This window comes from Cyprinus carpio, chromosome A5 (genome assembly GCF_018340385.1).
Source record: "Cyprinus carpio isolate SPL01 chromosome A5, ASM1834038v1, whole genome shotgun sequence".
Lineage (NCBI taxonomy): Eukaryota > Metazoa > Chordata > Actinopteri > Cypriniformes > Cyprinidae > Cyprinus > Cyprinus carpio.
The window spans coordinates 5649800-5672360 of NC_056576.1; the positions used below are offsets into that span (position 1 = coordinate 5649800).

The following is a 22561-nucleotide window of genomic DNA, read 5'->3' on the forward strand; positions in this document are numbered from 1 at the left end:
GCAGCACAACTGTAATAAATCAGCATATTAGAATGATTTCTGAAGGATCATGTGACACTGAAGACTGGAGTAATGATGCTGAAAATTCAGCTTTGAACACAGAAATAAATTATATTTCAAAGTATATTAAAATAGAAAACCATTATTTTAAATTGCAACAATATTTTACAATATTACTGTTTTTTTGGTGTTTTTTTTTTTTTTTTTTTATTTCTGAATAAAAATTTATTTATTTTTTTTTACAATTTTTTGTTGTTGTTTTAAAAAATATATATTACAAATCTTACTGATCCCAAACTTTTGAACGACAATGTATTTTCATATCAAACACAAACACACACACACATATAAAATCAGAATATTTACAAATCTGAATAATGTATAAAATGTATAAAATAATATAGTATAGTATAATGTAATAAGGTATAAAATGTAATTTATAACAATCAGTGGCGGGCCGTGCATTTCACAGTGGTGTCCTACCTGAATGAATCCACCTCTTAATACCACCATTATGACGCCACGGCTATAGAAACCATCAATATTATACAGAAATGCATCACAGACAGGTATCTCATGTAGTGAGAATGAATGTCATTACTAAAGCAAGAAACCCAATTAACACAATTCAACAAGTCTCCTTTCACTGCAGCCACAGCTGCACCACGTACATCATCTAATGAAGTGACAAAAATGCAGTCCACCCCGGTGTTCTTACAGACATTTATTAACTCAGACGTATTTATACCTTGCATATAACATTGGTATAAAATAAATAAGGTGATTACATGTGTTTTAAAGTTGACCTAACAATTTAACGTACTCATACAGCTTTTCATCTTCGCGAGTCTCTCCGCAAGTCTGCCAGCGCGCTACGGGAGGAGAATACTGGTTAGCACAGCTTTACTGGGAAAGTGAGCAAGTAACGTTAAAATAATTCATACAAGATGATGAAGAAAAGTGTAAACGTGCTTTAATGGGTACCTGGAATTTAACGCACGCCTAGGACGTTCATCTTGACGACGAGTCTCTCCTCGGGTGCCGCTGCGGGAGGAAAACTCGGAATCTGAGCGCTCCTTAGATATTCTTACAGAAACTTAAACGTAGCTTTATATACTGCGAATAACATTAGTATAAAACATATAAAGCGATTAAAAAGCCCAAAATGAAAATGAAACTTAGTCTTTCCTACGATATTTTTACGGAAGCTTTATATAGTGAGAAATGAAAATGAACCTACCATACTCTTCACGACGAGTCTGTCCTAATATTTTCCCAGAATGCATTGAAAATCTACAATAACATACTGTACACAGTGTATACAGTAAGAAACCTGAGAATACAGTAACAATACTGTGGAAACAACAAAAATGTTTTACAGTGTGCTGTTTTCTAGCTCTGACTACTAGTACGCTTTTTGACCAACCAATCAAAGGACGTGAAAATGCTGACGTTACTGTACGCCTGCTAGACGGACCCGCTGTCGCCAACTCAAAATCTGATTGGTTAAAGCAACAGTTTCATTCCATTTATTTTAAGCTACAGGCGCCCGCACTGATGATTCTGAAGGCCTCAAGGCAGATTTCTTTGACCCTGGCAAAACATGCTTGCTGAAACATGATTGGATAAAAGCTCTTATATAAGCATATGCTACTGGAAGCAGCGTAACCAAGAGAAAAGCTATGAAATGAAAGGAATAGACTATTGCACATAATTTAATACACATTTCATGGAAAAAAAAAATTATTAAAACTAAGTCAGTGATTCTGATAGTGTTTAGGCCCTGACGGCCCACCACTGATAACAATATATTCAGACAATTCAATAACTATACACACTCTGATATTGCAGATTAGATTATATTTTGATTATATTATATCAATATTTAGTATAATATATTAATAGGCCAATATTTGGTATCAGCAACCCTGCTGAATTAAATAAATTTAATAAAATATAAAACATTTAAAGAAATGTAAATCTTGACAGTAACAATCTCAATATAAGTATAAATCCTAAATATTTAACTATAAATATAGATTATAAAACACAAATATTTACAAATCTGAATATAATAATAAAAGTAACTTAAAACAATATATTTGAACATTTTAAACTTCAGATTTATATAACTATATTCACTCATATTGCAGATGTTATATAATTATTTGGTATATTAATAGACCAATATTTGGTGTCAGCATTGCAACACTGATCAATTAAATAAATTGGATAAAATGTAGTACATTTAATGAAATGTAAATCCTGACGATAATATAACGTATTATAATAAGTGTAAATCTTAAAAAAGCAACTATAAACAAAGATAAATAATCATAAAATATAAATATTTATAAATATGAATATAAAAGAAAATCTGATTTATAACTATATACACTCAGATATAGGATATTTTATATATCATTTTGTATAATATACTAATAAGAAAATATTTAATTCAACCCTGCTGAATTAAATAAATAAATGTAATAAATGTAATACATTTAATGTAATTCGAGAAAATGTGATTAAAATTAAATTTAATAACATCTGCCCATGCCAAATATTGGCCTATTAATTGGCCCGGCTGATATATCAGTACAAACACCCACAAACACATACTGACCCTGCAGACAAAACACTCAGGGTGCCACAGAGCGTTGAGGGCTGAAATATAGTTCTCCAAGATGGCACGGGCACAGCCGCCACATTTGGGGGCAAACATGTCGAAGTAGTCCTTCCTACAGTACGCCTTTCCCTCCTTCTCATGAAACCCTGCAGGAAATAAACAGAGAGAGAAAAAAAGGTTGCCAAAGGCTTAAAACCATTTTAAAGAAGAAGAAGAAAAAGCTGGTAGAAAAAGAAAGCATCAACTAAAGAGAAGAAAAGAGGTTGAGAGGAGTGGAAGCTGCTTACCCTCAGGCCCAAAGAATGACCCGCACTGGGCACAAAAGAAATGCTCCGGATGCCAAGTCCTGTCTAATGCGGTCACCACTCTCTGCAGGAGGAAGTAAAAGCAATGAAATTGTGGTGAAACACGAACAGAAACAGAAAGCACAATTTGATTTGAAAGAATTTATGCAAAATTAAGACAATTATCAACAATTATCTGCAATGTGTAATAACTGGCAAAGTGCTCATTACCCATTCAACCAACCTACATAAACAAAAATGTGAATCACTTGTGTTTTGGTGATATAAACTCCAATCCAAACTACATGCTAAACAAAATGCTGTTTTTCAACAATGTTATTTAGTTAGCTTTTGTGTGTGTTTTGTTTTAATGTGTATCTTTATCGGTTATCATATAAACATCCAGTCATTAAGTGAGTAGAAATTCATGACTGATTCAATTAACTTCTGTGATATAACCGACTCATTAAAAGAATCTGCTCATAAGAATCAGTTGTTACTGAATAGACTACACTGGATGCACTGTGTGTTTTTGCATGCAGCCAGCGAACACAAAACCTCATGAGTTCTTGTTTTTTTTATTACCTTTTTAATTTGATTAATTTTGTTTTCTGTAAAATTTTGTGTTAGTGTATCTTTATCTCTATGTTATCATATAAACATACAGTCAGTAAGCGATCCAAATCTGTGATTCGTGACTGATTCAATCATGTAACTCGTATGTTCATGAATCTTTTCAACAGACTCATTAAAAAGACCTTCTCGTAAGAACCATGCTAGTCAATCAGACTACACTGGTTGCTCTGTTTTTACATGCAGCCATGTATTGTATTGCTTTTGTATTATGTTGTGGTAGACAGTTTTTGTAAATATATCTTGCTTTAAGGACCTTTAGTAATTTTTCCTAAAAGAGTCTTATAATTATTTATTTTATGCATTTACATTTATGTTGTCAGCAGACTCTCTATCTACATGCATGTGTTGCATTCTACTGCAAACCATACTTGACAAATTTAGACTGTCTTTAATAAGTGACTGTTTATGTTTAAAGGAGATCTGAAACCAAATGTAAAGTGTGGAGGGCTATAGTAAGCACCATCACAACCGGGTGCTGACATATGAGACACTAACACACGTCCGTGAACGCCCCCGTGTGTGACCTCTTAAGGGTGGTGATACGAAACAGAATCCTTACGTCCAGAATGGGTCCGTTGCAGTAGTAACAGCGTGGAGAGAAGAGGCTGTGGTAGTCCTTTTCACAGTATGGCTGGCCGTCTCGCTCAAAGAAGTTTTTGGAGCCGATTTCCTCCTGACAGTGAGTACACACGAAATGCTCCGGATGCCACGTCCGACCCATTGCTGTCACCACCTGAATCAGTCAAAGACAACGAGGAGGGAAGTGTACGATTTCACTTTAATAAGTAAACAACAAAAGACATCACTGAATATCAGCAGCTCATAAACTTAATTAAGCCTGCAAGCTTAAACTTCAAGGCCTGGTTTCACAGTTAAGGGCTTAAACTAAGCCAGGTTTAGGCCATAGTTCAATTTGGACATTTAAGTATCTTTTATAAAAGTTAATAAACTTAATGTGAGTGTGAGAAATGGCAATGGTATTTTTTTATTTTTGTAAGTGTAAGTTTATTTTTGTTTAAGTTAGATCAGACATGCATTTTAGTCTGGGGCTTAAGCCTTGTCTGAGAAACCGGGAGTAAGATCACAACATCTGGAGCAATCCATATTCACACTCTATCAGTTAAAAGTTTGGAATAAAATTAAAATAAATAAATATAATAATTTATCTATTTTAATTCATTATTAAAATGTAATTTATTCCTGTGTGAGAACAGGGATACATTTTTTTCATGTATAGAAAGAACAGCATTTTTCACAAAAAAAAAGAAAAACTGCTGTTCTTAATCAGCATATTAAAGTGATTTCTGAAGGATCATGTGACACTGAAGACTGGAGTAATGATGCTGAAAATTCAGCTTTGATCACAGGAATAAATTTGATTTTACAACATACTCGAATAGAAAACTATTATTTCAAATTGCAATAATATTTCACAATATAACTGTTTTTACAGTGTTTTGATCAAAAAATTACAGCCTTGGTGAGCATAGGAGACTTTTAAATACATATTATATTTAAATTATTATTATTTTCAGATTTATGACAATAAAATAAATGTACTTCTTAAACAAACAAACATAAAAAATGTCTATACTGACATGCAAAATATACACATTGGCGGCCTTTTGGTTTGTTTTGGAGCACAGCATCTGCTCTAGAGCACATAATCCTAAAAATTCAAATGGATAATAATTTGGGGCTCTTTAAGGGATTTCTCACCTGGCCAGCGATGGGTTTCTTGCAGGCTCCACAAACGCCTTTGGCGACAGTCTGGACACCCAGCCGGTTGAGGTCTGACTGCAGGCTGCCCAACATGTTATCCAGTTTATTCCCCTGCTTTGGAACGCTGGCGGGGGAACTCTTGCCCTGAGCCATAATCTACAGGAAAAAGGAAAGAATTTTCACTTTTTAAAGACCGTTTCATTGAGCAAAGGAAATGTGGACACAGATCCCTCTCTGCACACACAGGCACAAAATAAGCACTTTCTCCTTAGTACACATTACTACTTACTACCATTCAGCAGATGCATTTATCCAAAGCGTCTTTTCATACATTTTTTTACCAGGTCAATCTTGATCAACTCGATCAATGACACAATGTTGATTATTCATGCTTAAACACTTGCAGGATTTGACACCACACCACCCACTGATACTCAACTTGTTTTGGAGACTCAACACTGAGAAGTGAATATAAATGCCCTCTAATAAGTGATGTAAGATTTATCCATACAAGCCCCAAAACTGATGATCAACTCTGCACTATGGGAAATCAACTTCCTTATTAAAATTCTCTTTTGGATGAATATTTTCTCAATATGACCATCAGCATGTGAAAAGATATTTTCTCACGTCAATAACAATACAGCATGTACATTAAGAGCTGTTTGATTGCACACATTTAATTGCATCATTTATTAGTCAACCCATTACATAATGTTAGTGTTATTAAACAACAACCACATGCACTAAGAGAAGCTCAAGTAGTTCTCAACTTTGCCGAAACACTGAATCACTTACATGGAATCAATTGTAATTAACCATACCAATGCATGTCATGGAAATTGTTTCCTTTGATTAATAAAAAGACATGATTCAAAGGCCTGTTGCATAAAGTCTAACAAGATTTGCTGTTTATGAATGGTAACTATTGCTTCTTTGTGCAGGATCATGCATCTCTTCCAACGGCTGTGAAATAAGACAAATGCAGTAAACATTTCCATCTCCCACTCCCTACATAACCTTCCCTAAATACAGCGGGATCAAGAAGGTGTTAAAGACATAATCAGATGACAGACCAAGCAAGGTTATGGGTCAAAAAGGGCTGGTGGTAACCCCATCTCTGTTCTCTCAATTCAAAGAACCGTGACACAGAAGCATTCTTCAGAAAGCAAAAATAGCAACCCACACATCCTCTGTTATTTCTGCACATGAACTCACACTTAAACAAGCTACTCTTGAAGCACTTCCACGCAGCCTGACTTTTAACTTGCAGCATTAAGTCTAGTACATTCTGCAGAATATTCCTAAACTCACAATTCTGACTTAAAAACTTGGCTTTGCTTTAGAGTCAGAAACCTCCCAAAAACAGGAAGAATTCAATCATAGATAGTTACAAACTTAGTCTTAAAAGACAACTCTAACTGATGGCCAACAGATCAACAGTCTTTTCTGTGATCACTAGCACTTCATTTGCAACAGAATTTGTTCACGTACCAGGATTCTACAGGGAAAACAAGGGAAAACACAAGGACAGACTGTCTTCATGGGACATGTTGGCACCAGCAAGCTATTTGATAAATGCTGAGACACTCCTAGTGTGAGCGCTGTTTGGAGGTCAAACACATAACGGCATGCGCTCCATATGCAACATGCTAGAAACCATGAAAGAATGGCTAGAAACAAGGCATAGGGTTCCCACACAATCTGATCGATGTTTTTTTCAAAATGACCATTCCAGTAGTTATATACTGTATATACACATTTACTATAAATTCAGAATGATTCACTAAAGAATCATTCAAATTGAATTGTGAACCACTTCAAGAAGTTTGCAGAAAAGAATCACCTCTCAGAATGATTCACTATGGCTTGTGAGCAAGATTTACTCTACACAAACCCAACATACAACCTGCTTCCTTTTATTCATTTCCATTTAGACTTTTCCAGGCCTAACAAATGCCCTACTAATTCAAAGTTTTCCATGACTGTGGGAACCCTGAAGACATGGATGTAAGCTCTGATCAGATGCAGATAGACAGAGAGAGCAAGTTCATGCCTGTACCGGTGGAAAAAGAGGTTCATATTCCGTTTGGCAGCCAACAGATGCTAAAACCTTGGGTGGAGGGGGCGGGGTCACAGGTTTAGGAGGAGGGGACGGAGGAGGGGTGGGGTCTTTAGGTGGAGGTGGAGCTGGAACTGGAGGAGCAGGAGGAGGAGGTGGAGGAGGAGAGGGCTCCCTAGGGTGGGGGGGTGGGTGGGGGTGGAGGTGGTGGGGGCAGAGGAGCGGGCATCTGTATCACAGGATCAGGCTTTTTTGGGACAGGATGGGTTAGGACTTTTTTCAGAGGACTGGGTGAGTCTGGAGGAATGATAATCTGATGGACAAAAAAACATGAAACACGTAGCAGGAAGTGAAAGGAGCACAAAATGCATAATAAAGTGCAACAATCAGGTTCTGGAAGTAAAAATAGCATTCATTTTCTAAAGAGGGAAATTTTTTTTTTTTTTTTTTTTTTTTATATACGATGTGAGCTCTGAGGTTTTAAAATCAAAGGTATAAGTATAGGCATCAGTTTGCATTATTTAAACCTCTTTTTTTTTTAAAGACTTGTGTTAAACAGCAGAATTGCCGAAAAACTACATTACCCATGATGCTGTAAAGAAAATTCCATCAATCATAGTTGTAATAAGCAAATTGCACCAAAAGTGCATGCTTTAAAAACAGCACATCACTTAATCAAGCCTGACTTGATAAGGTCTTAAAATACTTAAACAATTGTCTATATATGCATATTTTGCTATAAACTACTGCAAAGTCTTTTAACCCAATTTTTAAGTGCTTTTATGCTTCAAATAAAAGTTGTAACATGATTCTCCTCGTCACTGGTTGGTTTGGTTCATGGCTTATAACGCTAAAAAGCCAGTTTTATAAAACAAACCAATATAGGAAAAGCTGTTGTGCTACCATTTTGTGAGTTCCACTAGTAATCTTACGCTACCTTATCAACTGTTGGTGATACACCACCTTCCTCTCTCAAGCGCTGTGGGTTGGAACAGACAATGACTCCTTCCGTGAGCCAATCAGCTGGCTGCTTTCGTGGCCGCTCAGTGCGACCAATTCCCAGTTTCCCTTGCAGCTCTTCAATGAGTAGATCCTGCGAGTTATTCTTGTTGACAATTAGCGGGCCCATTTTTCGTCGCATGTGGCCATCACGAAACATCGGATGGACATTGGACGTTTCCTTTGTGCGTCTGATGACCGATTTAAGCTGCGGAAATGCAGCATTAATAAAGTGACCACCTTAAACGTTTAGATCATGCAGTGCTTTCTATGTGAATGCCATTCAAAAACATCCAGTCCAAACGCCTCTAGAAAGCAACCTCACACTACTCTGGTTTGGGCCAATGCAATTTGTAGCTTCAAGCTCCCTCTTCATGACTCACAATAGAAACATCTCTAACCTTCAACAAATGATGCAGGAGCATGTATAAAGACCATGAAGCAAACACAACATGCCAAAAGCAATGCAAAGCAAAACTGACAAAGCAAACTCAATTTTAACCTTAGAGTTGACACCAAAATCATTAAATTCAATGCATTTTAACTTAAAATTTGATTCAAAACCCTTTCTTTATTCAAATTCAGAGTGAATAAATTCAATACAATACAAATTTTGATTTAATTAATAACCATTACATGCAATATATTTTTGGATGCACTTCTAATATTTAAATAAATGTTCAGATGGAACAGACATTGCCCACATAGTGTACATTACTTAAATTGATTTTTAGCTTTCTAAACATGTTACTGGCAAACACAAGCAACATATGATTTAAAAGTTAGATTTCAAGATCAATGCATATGAATCGGCATGATTTTTAATGAATCAAGAAAATAACTGAACAGTTATATCATTCATTAGATTTCACACATCAACTTTAGCAACTGCAAATAATTTGCATCATGCAAAACCATTGGACTATGGAATCAGTAAAAAAAAACACTTTGCAGAACATCTCATGCATCAAGTGCGGAAGAAGTGAAGATAGAATGCAACTGCACAATGAAACTCCACTACAGAACTGCAAAGAAACAAGCAAGCCTAGCCTTGTTGTCCATTTAGTGCTATACACCTCGATGAGGAAGCGCGTCAGGGCATGCATTTGAACACCGCAAAGACTCCTTCCACAGAATCTTATCCATTTCATGCACCACACATACTTTGGATTCCTAAAATCTCCACCTTTCCAAAAGCACGTGATGCAAAGCAATGCAACAGAAACCCAATTAATTGACTATCCCTCCAATTTTAGGAGCACCAAGTGACATTTGCATACGTGTATCAGGTTTTTGAGAGGCATATTTAACTTGCTAATGGTGGGTGCTTCTATCCAGGCAAGATGGAAAGGTTCAGATTGGGTATCAACAGGCCCCTTGGCCCAAGGATCAGGCTCATGTATTTGAGAAAGCATAAACAGCCGTATGTGGTTCAGCATGCTTCTTGCTCATGCTCGCTAAATTTAGGGGTGCAAACTGGAGACAGTCTGACAGAGTTGGTGAGCCTCATACTTGTCCAGAAGCAGAGAGCCTTTCAACCGCCGATGGCTGGAGAAGTGGAAGGTCCAGCGAACCATCTGATGCCCCAGGGAACGATGTGGGGTTTAGAGAGTCGTCCATCCAAGTGACATCTTTAATGCCACCCTGTGGAGTCAACTGATGAAGAAGTCCCAGAACATCATCGTTCACCTCTGATGAGGCAGGAGCTCCTTCACCAAATTTCACCGGCTCTGGTTGGGAAAGACTGGACATCAACAGCTTGTCCAGAGCTTCCTCAAGATGATGCTTGGGGCAAGGAAGACTTATTCCCAATATGCCCGGTTCAAAGCTCTCAGGTTTCTCTTTGGAAGGCTTCGGAGTTAATGTTAGGGTTGAAACTGGAGGAGCGGGCAGTGAAATGGTAGTTGGCACTGGACTCTTGCTAGTAATCCCTGGTTGGGGACTTGGGCTCTTGGCAAGGACTCCAGGGACTGGACTTTTGGTTGCTCTAACAGCTGTAACTGGGCATGGGCTCTTTCTTACCACGACTGGACTAGAGGTTTTAGTAACTGTTACAGGACTAGGAATTTTCACATCAACAATTCGATTTGAGCCCTTGATAACCTGTGGTGGACTGGGGCTTTTAGCCACTGGGCTAGATATCCTTGGAGTCCTAGCTGGTGAGGAGGCATTTGGTACCACATGTGGACTATTTTTGGTGACTGAAACTGGACTTGAGGTTTTCGGATCGACAGTCTTGGGCGAATTGACTTCACGTGTCCATAAACTTGATGCCAGAAGGTTTGAAGATTTTTCAGAAGGTTCAGGTGATAAAAGAGACTCAGGGGCTGTACTCGTTGTGCTAGAAACTACCAGTACTTTCTCCGAATGGTTCATGGAGGAAGTGTAGAGCACCGTGGAGTTGGACTCTGGAGCAGCGGTTGACGATTCCTCAACAATGTGGAGTTCCAGTAAAAGTGGTGCACTATTAGGGGAAGGCTGGGGAGGAACGCTGCGATCAGACACCTCTGATTCTGGGACTAGAACAGAAGGGACTGTGAGGTTCTCAGTCACCACAATATTAGGAAGTTCTGACTCTTTAGTGGATAATGAGTCCTCCTTAACTGACAGAGAGCCAGACTAGACAATCAACAGCAAGACAACAACAACAAAAAGAAAAGGAGGAAAGCGTTTGAGTAGAAGAAATGATGATGAAGCAAAAAGAGGAGGCAATGTGACATGACATCCAATCTGATCCATTATCTTACATTTACATTTACATTTATGTATTTAGCAGACAATTTTGTGCATTCAGGCTATACATTTGTTTTTTGTTTTTTTACCAGTATCTTATTCTAAAATGCGAAAACTATGCATAAAAACCAGTGGCCTAATGTAATGCGTTATGTATTATCTCAACTTCTGGCTTATTTAGTCAATGTAACAAAGTATAAGTTGGTTTACCAACCTGAAGGCAAATATAATCACCAGAATTCCCAGATATAACATGACACCACAACCACAACATTCCAGATTCTCTCTTTTCGACCGCAGTGCGGCTCGCGTCCAAGACAGATATGCTAACAAGACCTTCAAATTGGACCCATGAGAGCATGCCCTCATTAAGGCATATAAACTCTTATTCATTTTAAAAGCCTTGATTGATAATAATCTACTGTTTACTATCTGATTATCATTATCAGCACTTAAAGACACACATATAATAATCACAACATAGCTGATATCCCTGCAATACATTAAAATGCAAAATCCAGTGACAACTCATTAAAACTGCCCTTGTAAAGATTGAAGCCAGATTATATGCTAATCAATAAGAATTACATAAGCACTACAAAATAATTTAACTAATTAAACACTTAGTCGATTTCAAACACATAAACGATCAGTGTGACTTTATTTTTTATTAGTTTTATTTTGTTTGTAATTGTTTTGTTTTTTTGTGGGAATGATTTGTTTGTTTGATGGAAAATTTTATTGCAATTTATCTCACTTTCTCTAAAACTTACATTGCTCTGAACTTTAAAGTCAGACAGTGAAGCCATGAGTTCATCAAGTTCTCGTGTCGCTGAGGAGGCAGAGATTCTGGCCTGCTGCTGGGCAGGAGTCTCTTCTTGAGCTTCCCTCAACTCAGGGACCACTTGTACTGATGGGGCGGGTCTGTAAATGTCGCAAATTTAAAAATGGGATGTAAGAATAGGTCTAAACCACAGATAGGAAATCTTCACTTGATCACAACTTTTCTGCTCATTTGCACACTAGAGTGGAGTCCAAAAGACCACAATGGAAAAATAGTATCCAAAGTTGTTTTTGAACTCAAAAATAAACTAAAACATAGGACTGTAAAAAAAAAAAAAAATTTTAATTTAAACATCATTCTATTTTCTCAAGTTAAGAGAAGAAATATCAATAAAATATTTTAAATAATATTTACTCACTAAAAAGTAGTAAAACAAATATAAAATATTTACATTATAACGAAAAACATTAAATATTATTATATAATAAAATATACACTACCAGTTAAACGTTTGGAATAATTAAGATGTTTAATGTTTTTGAAAGACGTGTTCAACAAGGCTGCATTTATTTAGTCAATGATACTAGCAAGAGGTTGTGGGTTCGATTCCCAGGGAACACATGTTAGGTAAAAAATGTTAGCCTGAAAGCACTGTAAGTCTCTTTGGATAAAAGCGTCTGCTAAATGCATAAATGTAAATGCTGAAAATTCAGCTTTGATCACAGGAATAAATGACATTTTAGACAGACAACAGAGTTCCTTTAAATTGTAATAATTTTTTAATGAAATTATGTTTTTTATTTTTGATAAATGCAGCCTTGGAGAGCAGAAGAGACTTCTTTTTAAAAACATAAAAAAAAATAAAAAAAATAAAAAAAAAACCTTTGTTGACTGGTAATGGGCACAAATATATGTACATATATATACATACATAAAAAAATAAAAAAATGAATGTTTTCAGCAGTGTGCTTACGCAGGGGCCGGCACAGAGCTTTCCAACTCATTTAGCAGGCTCTCCACACTGGGTCTGACGTCCTCTATCCCCCGTCCGGGTGCACTGCGTTTGGGTTTCTCTATCTTGGGAGGAGCCGCTTTCACTACTGCTGAGACGCCGTTTTCTGGGACATATCGCTGTGTGTTGCTGGCTGGTTTGGGTGGGTAGGCCTCTGTGAAACACAAAATGGAAAAACATCTATTGGATATGTTTGATATAGTGTGAAAAATGTTGATGGGATGTTTAACAACCCATTGACGCTGAGTTTTGAAGCACTCACCTTCAGTAGCGAAGGAGTGTGTGCTGTGCTGTACAGCGTTGAGCTCCAGCAGCAGACGGTCCAGCTCTGACAGGTTACTGCCCAGTGACGAGCTCATGACGGCGGCGGGGGAGTCAGTAGTCTTCTGCTTGTTGGGGAAACTATAGACGTGCTCTTCTTCAGACTGTGACACGCGAGGACTTGCACTTTTCGGAGCCGAGCTGAAAGACGAGGAAAGAAAAAAAAGCTGTTTTACTTTAAGGCACTAAAGCAAAAATAGGGAAATACTACAACAACAAATGTTTAACAGTATAAACCTGCGTTTCTCAAGGGCACTGCTTAATGCAGTCTCTCAAAACATTAATGGATTTATTTTTTATTTATTTTTTAGCTTTGTATAATAAGAGTTGCATGCAAATTCTTAAAGTGAAATCATGTGGGACTGAACTTTGTGAACTAAGCTTTTAATAATTCCTGTTTTTTGATTTGGCCTCTATATGTGATCAAAAAAAAAACCCACAGAGCCCAAAACATGCATTTTTAAACGAAATAAATGTCCCCTGTAGGAAAGCTATCAAAAACAGCCAAATATTTAATGCAAAAACTAAGCTACAAATACATAAACATTAGAATTTACATATCAGTGCAGATTCAATATTGAGAAACTTAACCCAAACTCATCTGTTAATTATAACAAACATAATTCAACTCAAATGCAACAATATAATACTCCCAAGGCAGTCACGTGGTTAAGATTTAAAAACTTTTTATTATAAAATTGTTGGCCAACATGTTTCGGCTTCTCTCAGGCTTCCTCAGATCACCTAATCGAATCATCTTAAAGGTACAGCTGCAAAAACAAATTATTTTCTCAGAGTCACCGAGAGAGTGGATAATGGTTGTGAAAGACTAAATTATGACCGGTTTTTAGTCCAAGAAGGCTTGACTAACATTATAAGTGAACTTAAATGTTACAAATATGTATAATATGGCCCCATTCAAGAACCCTTGAAATGTTGAACCTGTTTAACGGCACAAGTCTCTGGAGCTGCTGAAGATGAAGTGCTTTGCTCGAGGCGACAACAGGCTGAATGTGGAACAGGCCGGCTTCTGCTATTTGTCATAAGGTTAAAGGATAACCAGCAGCCTCATATAAAGACCAGCAGAAAGCTCTAGGGGATAAAGAAACGCTTCAGGAAGTGATGTTGCATTTTACCTGGGTGGATGAGTGCTTTGATTCTGGCTTTTCTACCCAAGATCCATTCAGTGTTTGAGCAGGAGGAGAGGTTAGCTGAGGAGGGGAGGACACGTCCTTATATTCACTTCCTGTGGGGCAGGAATATGGCGTCTCTTCTGGCAGAAAAACAGCTTGTTTGGAAATGAGGGAGGTTGTGGACTCCAAATCCGCAAGAAGAAGCATCTAAAAAAAAAAACAAAAGAATCAAAATGTTGGTTTTATTCTCAGGGCTGGATGTTTTTTTTAATGCCACATGGCTTCTTTGGCTGTTTTCATGGCGAGTAAACAACTAGAAATGGTATTAAAGAGAGATTTAAAAATTGATCTAAATGTAGCTTTAGAAAAAAAGCTGACAGTTAAACATTTATTTATTTATTTTTGACAATTTACAAAACTTCTGTATGTGGAATAATACAGTTTTCATAAGAGAACTTAAACCAGCAACATAAAATTCTGAAGACTATAGGGCTGTTCAAATCCATAACCTCAAGTATTCAGACGTTTGCTTCAGATTCAGGTTCCCTGGGGTGGTTTTGTGCAAGAATACCATAAATCCATCAGAAATCAAACGGGTTGCTGCTGAATAACCCGTTTCAACTTGACTCTGTCAAGTCTGTTCAAAAACATGGCTCTCGCCAGCTGGATCGGAGGGATAATTCTGAATCACATGATCAGGATGGTGAAATAACTGCAGGCTTCACTCATTCGGGGTGTGGTGGAGAGTGACAACCTCTTGTGTAAAGACTGCTCTGAGACAGCATGCCTACAGGCATAGATTCATCAGGAAGTAAGGTGCAAAATTCATGTGCATAAATGGACACACCTCTTAATGCACACATAAAATCAACATTCAAAAGCCATAGGATCAGGAATAGAGCAGAAATCACTTACACAATCCACACACTAGGTAAGCTTGTAAAACATGTTCTGAAGTGACTGTCAACACATCTCTGGTTTAAAAGTCCTTAACTTAGCAACTTCTTCTAAGATAAGGCACCTTTAGATCTCAGTTGCACCATCATCTTTGCAACCAAGCGTGTCACACCGCGTCTATACAGGAAGTGTTGATGTCATATCGCAGTGTGACAGCTTGAGGTTCACACTGTGGAAGCGAAGCAGCAAGTCACCTAAATTAGTTTGTCACACTGAACTGAGCTATGATAAATAATAGTAAAAAATGTTTTAAAAAAATGGACTTTGTATGGGTTTATTGCAGAATCCTAAAATAATTTTATAGATAATGTGTGCACAAGTTTAGAATAAAAAAATGTAAGTCAGTAAGCCAGAAACATCATGGGCCTAGGATATTTAAATAGAAAACATATAAAGTTTACAGCATATTAATTCATAATTACATAGCTCACAAAATTCAGAGCAATTTAAGTTATAAATATAAAATGTATAAAATTCAACCCAAATTAATTTACAAGCATTTAACTCATAACATTCTGAGCAAATTAATTCATTAATATACAATGCATATAATTCAGAGCAAATAAATCCATAAATTTAGAAGAAAGTATTCATAAATATACTGCATATAATATTCAGAGCATATTAATTCAAAAATATATAACGCACAAGCAAATACATTTATAAATATATAACGCAAAAAAATTCAGAGCAAATTAATTAAAAAATATAGAAAGGCCAATATTCAAAGAATATTAATTAAAAATACTTAACACAAAATTAAGAGGATATTAATTCATAAATATAACAAAAAATGCAGAGAAAATTAATTAATAAACAAATATTTCATCAAATTCAGAGAAAGTGTATTTATGAATAAATAAAAAAATAAAATTCAGAGTATATTAATTTATAAATATATGACATAATTCAGAACAAATCAGTGTATAAATATATAACGCACAAAACACACTGCAATTAATTCAGATATAAATAAAATTGTAAATGAAAAAAATCTGACAAATGGGAAAAATAAAGTAGCTAGAGTTATAAAGAGTGTGTCAAATAAGGCATCGGTTGTCAGTGATGATTTGATTGTAAGTTTTGATGCTTTTCGACATGCTGTTTCATGCCCAGTGTAGACACATGATGTTAATTTAGATGTTAGGTGTTAGGTTTATCTAGAACCATACATGTTATACAGTCCAAACTCACACAAGACGATTAATAACATCAAACTCAACAAGCAACCTCTGTGAGCAGCTAAACTTTGATCAGTCCACAAACACACAACACTTTGTCAAATCACACAATATCAACCGTCAACAACAGCAGATCCCCAAAATCACCATTACAGCCACAAACACATGAAGCCACAATCCCAAAGGAACAACCAACTAAATGCAAAGGACAGGAATGGACTGAAGCTGGTTACTTACAGTGTGAGCGGGACAGGACAGAAACCCCCTGCTGAGCTCGGTGTCTTTACCTTCGCACTTTATCTCAGACAGGAGGAGCTACGACAAGGAGTGGAAAAAACAGATAGGATAAGGATGGAATATCAAAGAGGAAAAGAAGGATCTAGATAGAAGAGGAGAAGAGAGAAGAAAAGGAAAACAGAGCACTTCGAGACAGGACAAGAATAGTAAACTCTTCTGCGCTCATTAGCAGGGACTGTGGAGTCGTCCGAGGGAAGGGTGGGCGGCTGTTTTTCGACAGGTGCTAACTTTAAACTTCCCCTCCACATACCACATACTAAAAATGCTGCGGTATATAACCTGCCTGCAGCTGTGTGCAGGTCACCAATCTGGTCAAGCGAGAGAAAGACACCGCTACCATTAGACCAAACAGATTAACTTGCTAAATGACTCGGTCAGTAATACTTCAGTATCATGATTATGCCATTTGCCAAATAAATGTGAATATATTTACAACAGCAAGGGAGCGTAAGACTTTGAGACTCGAATCTGCCCATATCTTGACTGTTTGCTCAGCACTCGGCCTGATGAGGGAGTGGCAAAGGAAACCATTAACCCATATTTCTCTCTCGCTCTCTCTCTCTCCAATCCTCTTTGCCGTTTCTCTGTGTTCCATCCATTACATTGATATTAGCAATCATTCTCCCGCACATTGAAAATTTAAAGGGATACTCCACCCTAAAACGAAAAAATTTTGTCATTAATCTACTTAAACCGCCCATGTCGTTCCAAACCTGTAAAAGCTTCGTTCGTCTTCAGAACACAATTTAAGATATTTTGGATGAAAACCGGGAGGCCTGTGACTGTCCCCATAATACTGCCAAATAAATGTCAAGGTCCATAAAGGTATGAAAGTCGTCGTCAGAATACTCCATCTGCCATCAGAACTGCAATCTGGGGTTATATAAAGTGACGGTATAACACTTTTTTGTAAGTGAAGAAAACAAAAATAACGACTTTATTTCAACAATTCCTTTGTCAACGGTCTCCTCTGTGTCGAGTCCTCGTCCATATGACCATGTGGTAAAGTGATTAATGACAACATTTTCATTTTGTGGGTGGGAGTAGCCCTTTAAGGCATAGTTCATCCAAAAATAACAATTCTGTTACCATTTACTCATCCTCAAGTTGTTCCAAGCCCAGCTACTTTCTTCTGTTGAACATAAAAAAGATATAGTGTGAAAAATGTTGATGGGATGTTTAACAACCCATTGACGCTGAGTTTTTGAAGCACTCACCTTCAGTAGCGAAGGAGGGTGTGCTGTGCTGTACAGCGTTGAGCTCCAGCAGCAGACGGTCCAGCTCTGACAGGTTACTGCCCAGTGACGAGCTCATGACGGCGGCGGGGGAGTCAGTAGTCTTCTGCTTGTTGGGGAAACTATAGACGTGCTCTTCTTCAGACTGTGACACGCGAGGACTTGCACTTTTCGGAGCCGAGCTGAAAGACTTGAGGAAAGAAAAAAAAGCTGTTTTACTTTAAGGCACTAAAGCAAAAATAGGGAAATACTACAACAACAAAAAATGTTTAACAGTATAACCTGCGTTCTCAAGGCACTGCTTAATGCAGTCTCTCAAAACATTAATGGATTTATTTTATTTATTTTTTAGCTTTGTATAATAAGAGTTGCATGCAAATTCTTAAAGTGAAATCATGTGGGACTGAACTTTGTGAACTAAGCTTTTAATAATTCCTGTTTTTTGATTTGGCCTCTATATGTGATCCCACAGAGCCCGAAACATGCATTTAAACGAATAAATGTCCCCTGTAGGAAAGCTATCAAAAACAGCCAAATATTTAATTGAAACTAAGCTACAAATACATAAACATTAGAATTTACATATCAATGCAGATTCAATATTGAGAAACTTAACCCAAACTCATCTGTTAATTATAACAAACATAATTCAACTCAAATGCAACAATATAATACTCCCAAGGCAGTCACGTGGTTAAGATTTTAAAACTTTTTATTATTAAATTGTTGGCCAACATGTTTCGGCTTCTCTCAGGCTTCCTCAGATCACCTAATCGAATCATCTTAAAGGTACAGCTGCAAAAACAAATTATTTCTCAGTCACCGAGAGAGTGGAAAATGGTTGTGAAAAACTAAATTATGACCGTTTTTAGTCCAAGAAGGCTTGACTAACATTATAAGTGAACTTAAATGCTACAAATATGTATAATATGGCCCCATTCAAGAACCCTTGAAATGTTGAACCTGTTTAATGGCACAAGTCTCTGGAGCTGCTGAAGATGAAGTGCTTTGCTCGAGGGCACAACAGGCTGAATGTGGAACAGGCCGGCTTCTGCTGTTTGTCATAAGGTTAAAGGATAACCAGCAGCCGCATATAAAGACCAGCAGAAAGCTCTAGGGGATAAAGAAACACTTTAGGAAGCGATGGTGCATTTTACCTGGGTGGATGAGTGCTTGGATTCTGGCTTTTCTAGCCAAGATCCATTCAGTGTTTGAGCAGGAGGAGAGGTTAGCTGAGGAGGGGAGGACACGTCCTTATATTCACTTCCTGTGGGGCAGGAATATGGCGTCTCTTCTGGCAGAAAAACAGCTTGTTTGGAAATGAGGGAGGTTGTGGACTCCAAATCCGCAAGAAGAGCATCTAAAAAAAACAAAAGAATCAAAATATTGGTTTTATTCTCAGGGCTGGATGTTTTTTTTAATGCCACATGGCTTCTTTGGCTGTTTTCATGGCGAGTAACAACTAGAAATGGTATTAAAGAGCGATTTAAAAATTGATCTAAATGTAGCTTTAGAAAAAAAGCTGACACAGTTAAACATTTATTTATTTATTTTTGACAATTTACAAAACTTCTGTATGTGGAATAATACAGTTTTCATAAGAGAACTTAAACCAGCAACATAAAATTCTGAAGACTATAGGGCTGTTCAAATCCATAACCTCAAGTATTCAGACGTTTGCTTCAGATTCAGGTTCCCTGGGGTGGTTTTGTGCAAGAATACCATAAATCCATCAGAAATCAAACGGGTTGCTGCTGAATAACCCGTTTCAACTTGACTCTGTCAAGTCTGTTCAAAACATGGCTCTCGCAGCTGGATCGGAGGGATAATTCTGAATCACATGATCAGGATGGTGAAATAACTGCAGGCTTCACTCATTCGGGGTGTGGTGAGAGTGACAACCTCTTGTGTAAAGACTGCTCTGAGACAGCATGCCTACAGGCATAGATTCATCAGGAAGTAAGGTGCAAAATTCATGTGCATAAATGAACACACCTCTTAATGCACACTTAAAATCAACATTCAAAAGCCATAGGATCAGGAATAGAGCAGAAATCACTTACACAATCCACACACTAGGTAAGCTTGTAAAACATGTTCTGAAGTGACTGTCAACACATCTCTGGTTTAAAAGTCCTTAACTTAGCAACTTCTTCTAAGATAAGGCACCTTTAGATCTCAGTTGCACCATCATCTTTGCAACCAAGCGTGTCACACCGCGTCTATACAGGAAGTGATTGATGTCATATCGCAGTGTGACAGCTTGAGGTTCACACTGTGGAAGCGAAGCAGCAAGTCACCTAAATTAGTTTGTCACACTGAACTGAGCTATGATAAATAATAGTAAAAAATGTTTTAAAAAAATTGACTTTGTATGGGTTTATTGCAGAATCCTAAAAATAATTTTATAGATAATGTGTGCACAAGTTTAGAATAAAAAATGTAAGTCAGTAAGCCAGAAACATCATGGGCCTAGGATATTTAAATAGAAAACATATAAAGTTTACAGCATATTAATTCATAATTACATAGCTCACAAAATTCAGAGCAATTTAAGTTATAAATATAAAATGCATTAAATTCAATCCAAATTAATTTACAAGCATTTAACTCATAAAATTCTGAGAAAATTAATTCATTAATATATAATGCATATAATTCAGAGCAAATAAATCCATAAATTTAGAATAAAGTATTCATAAATATATAATATTCAGAGCATATTAATTCAAAAATATATAACGCACAAGCAAATACATTTATAAATATATAACGCAAAAAAAATTCCAGAGTAAATTAATAAAAAAAATATAGAAAGGGCAATATTCAGAGAATATTAACTAAAAATACTTAACACAAAATTAAGAGGAAATTAATTCATAAATATAACAAAAATGCAGAGAAAAATAATAAATAAACAAATATTTCATCAAATTCAGAGAAAGTGTATTTATGAATAAATAAAAAATAAATTTCAGAGTATATTAATTTATAAATATATGACATAATTCAGAACAAATTAGTGTATAAATATATAACGCACAAAACACACTGCAATTAATTCAGATATAAATTAAATTATAAATGAAAAAAATCTGACAAATGGGAAAAATAAAGTAGCTAGAGTTATAAAGAGTGTGTCAAATAAGGCATCGGTTGTCAGTGATGATTTGATTGTAAGTTTTGATGCTTTTCGACATGCTGTTCATGCCCAGTGTAGACACATGATGTTAATTTAGATGTTAGGTGTTAGGTTTATCTAGAACCGTACATGTTATACAGTCCAAACTCACACAAGACGATTAAAAACATCAAACTCAACAAGCAACCTCTGTGAGCAGCTAAACTTTGATCAGTCCACAAACACACAACCCTTTGTCAAATCACACATAAACTTTGATCAGTAAAAGAAGATACAAAAATTTGTCATTACAGCCACAAACACATGAAGCCACAATCCCAAAGGAACAACCAACTAAATGCAAAGGACAGGAATGGACTGAAGCTGGTTACTTACAGTGTGAGCTGGACAGACAGAAACACCCTGCTGAGCTCGGTGTCTTTACCTTCGCACTTTATCTCAGACAGGAGGAGCTACGACAAGGAGTGGAAAAAACAGATAGGATAAGGATGGAATATCAAAGAGGGACAGAAGGATCTAGAAAGAAGAGGAGAAGAGAGAAGAGAGAAGAAAAGGAAAACAGAGCACTTCGAGACAGGACAAGAATAGTAAACTCTTCTGCGCTCATTAGCAGGGACTGTGGAGTCGTCCGAGGGAAGGGTGGGCGGCTGTTTTTCGACAGGTGCTAACTTTAACTTCCCCTCCACATACCACATACTAAAAATGCTGCGGTATATAACCTGCCTGCAGCTGTGTGCAGGTCACCAATCTGGTCAAGCGAGAGAAAGACACCGCTACCATTAGACCAACAGATTAACTTGCTAAATGACTCGGTCAGTAATACTTCAGTATCATGATTATGCCATTTGCCAAATAAATGTGAATATTATTTACAACAGCAAGGAGCGTAAGACTTTGAGACTCGAATCTGCCCATATCTTGACTGTTTGCTCAGCACTCGGCCTGATGAGGGAGTGGCAAAGGAAACATTAACCCATATTTCTCTCTCGCTCTCTCTCTCTCCAATCCTCTTTGCCGTTTCTCTGTTTACATCCATTACATTGATATTAGCAATCATTCTCCCTCACATTGAAATTTAAAGGGATACTCCACCCTAAAACGAAAATTTTGTCATTAATCACTTACCCCCATGTCGTTCCAAACCTGTAAAAGCTTCGTTCGTATTCAGAACACAATTTAAGATATTTTGGATGAAAACCGGGAGGCCTGTGACTGTCCCATAGACTGCCAAATAAATGTCAAGGTCCATAAAAGGTATGAAAGTCGTCGTCAGAATACTCCATCTGCCATCAGACGTGCAATCTGGGTTATATGAAGTGATGGTAACACTTTTTGTAAGTGAAGAAAACAAAAATAATGACTTTATTCAACAATTCCTTTGTCAACGGTCTCCTCTGTGTCTCTCCATATGACCATGTGGTAAGTGATTAATGA

At 36.9% G+C, this 22561-nt stretch overlaps 2 protein-coding genes across 4 annotated transcripts in view; both read right to left on the reverse strand.

The window, feature by feature from the left end:
• Positions 1 to 22561, reverse strand: part of pxna (paxillin a) — a 42822-nt gene that overhangs the window by 2192 nt on the left and 18069 nt on the right. For 2 of the 3 annotated variants that reach the window (XM_042752012.1, XM_042752006.1), the window contains exons 2-9: positions 19143 to 19345; positions 17968 to 18175; positions 12823 to 13015; positions 11839 to 11989; positions 5269 to 5427; positions 4109 to 4282; positions 2917 to 2998; positions 2627 to 2775 (exon numbers count right to left, since the gene is read on the reverse strand). In XM_042752012.1, the coding sequence (XP_042607946.1) occupies positions 2627 to 2775; positions 2917 to 2998; positions 4109 to 4282; positions 5269 to 5427; positions 11839 to 11989; positions 12823 to 13015; positions 17968 to 18175; positions 19143 to 19345 (1319 nt within the window). Of the gene's footprint in view, positions 1 to 2626; positions 2776 to 2916; positions 2999 to 4108; positions 4283 to 5268; positions 5428 to 11838; positions 11990 to 12822; positions 13016 to 17967; positions 18176 to 19142; positions 19346 to 21502; positions 21580 to 22561 lie in introns of all 3 variants that reach the window. The other variant, XM_042752016.1, reaches the window with a different exon arrangement.
• On the reverse strand, positions 5436 to 11709 carry LOC122142210 (proteoglycan 4-like). The gene is made up of 3 exons (XM_042752026.1): positions 9845 to 11709; positions 8271 to 8540; positions 5436 to 7646 (listed from the first exon to the last, which is right to left on the reverse strand). The coding sequence occupies exons 1-3, from the start codon at positions 10706 to 10708 to the stop codon at positions 7509 to 7511; spliced, it is 1272 nt and encodes a 423-aa protein (XP_042607960.1). The 5' UTR covers positions 10709 to 11709; the 3' UTR covers positions 5436 to 7508.

Coding starts and splice junctions, on each gene's coding strand:
- LOC122142210 (XM_042752026.1), bottom strand. CDS start 10,708: ATGAACCATTCGGAGAAAGTACTGGTAGTTTCTAGCACAACGAGTACA. Junction 8,541..9,844: donor GGCTCTCTGCTTCTGGACAA/GTATGAGGCTCA, acceptor GCATTTCCGCAG/CTTAAATCGGTCATCAGACG. Junction 7,647..8,270: donor TATCACCAACAGTTGATAAG/GTAGCGTAAGAT, acceptor TTTGTCCATCAG/ATTATCATTCCTCCAGACTC.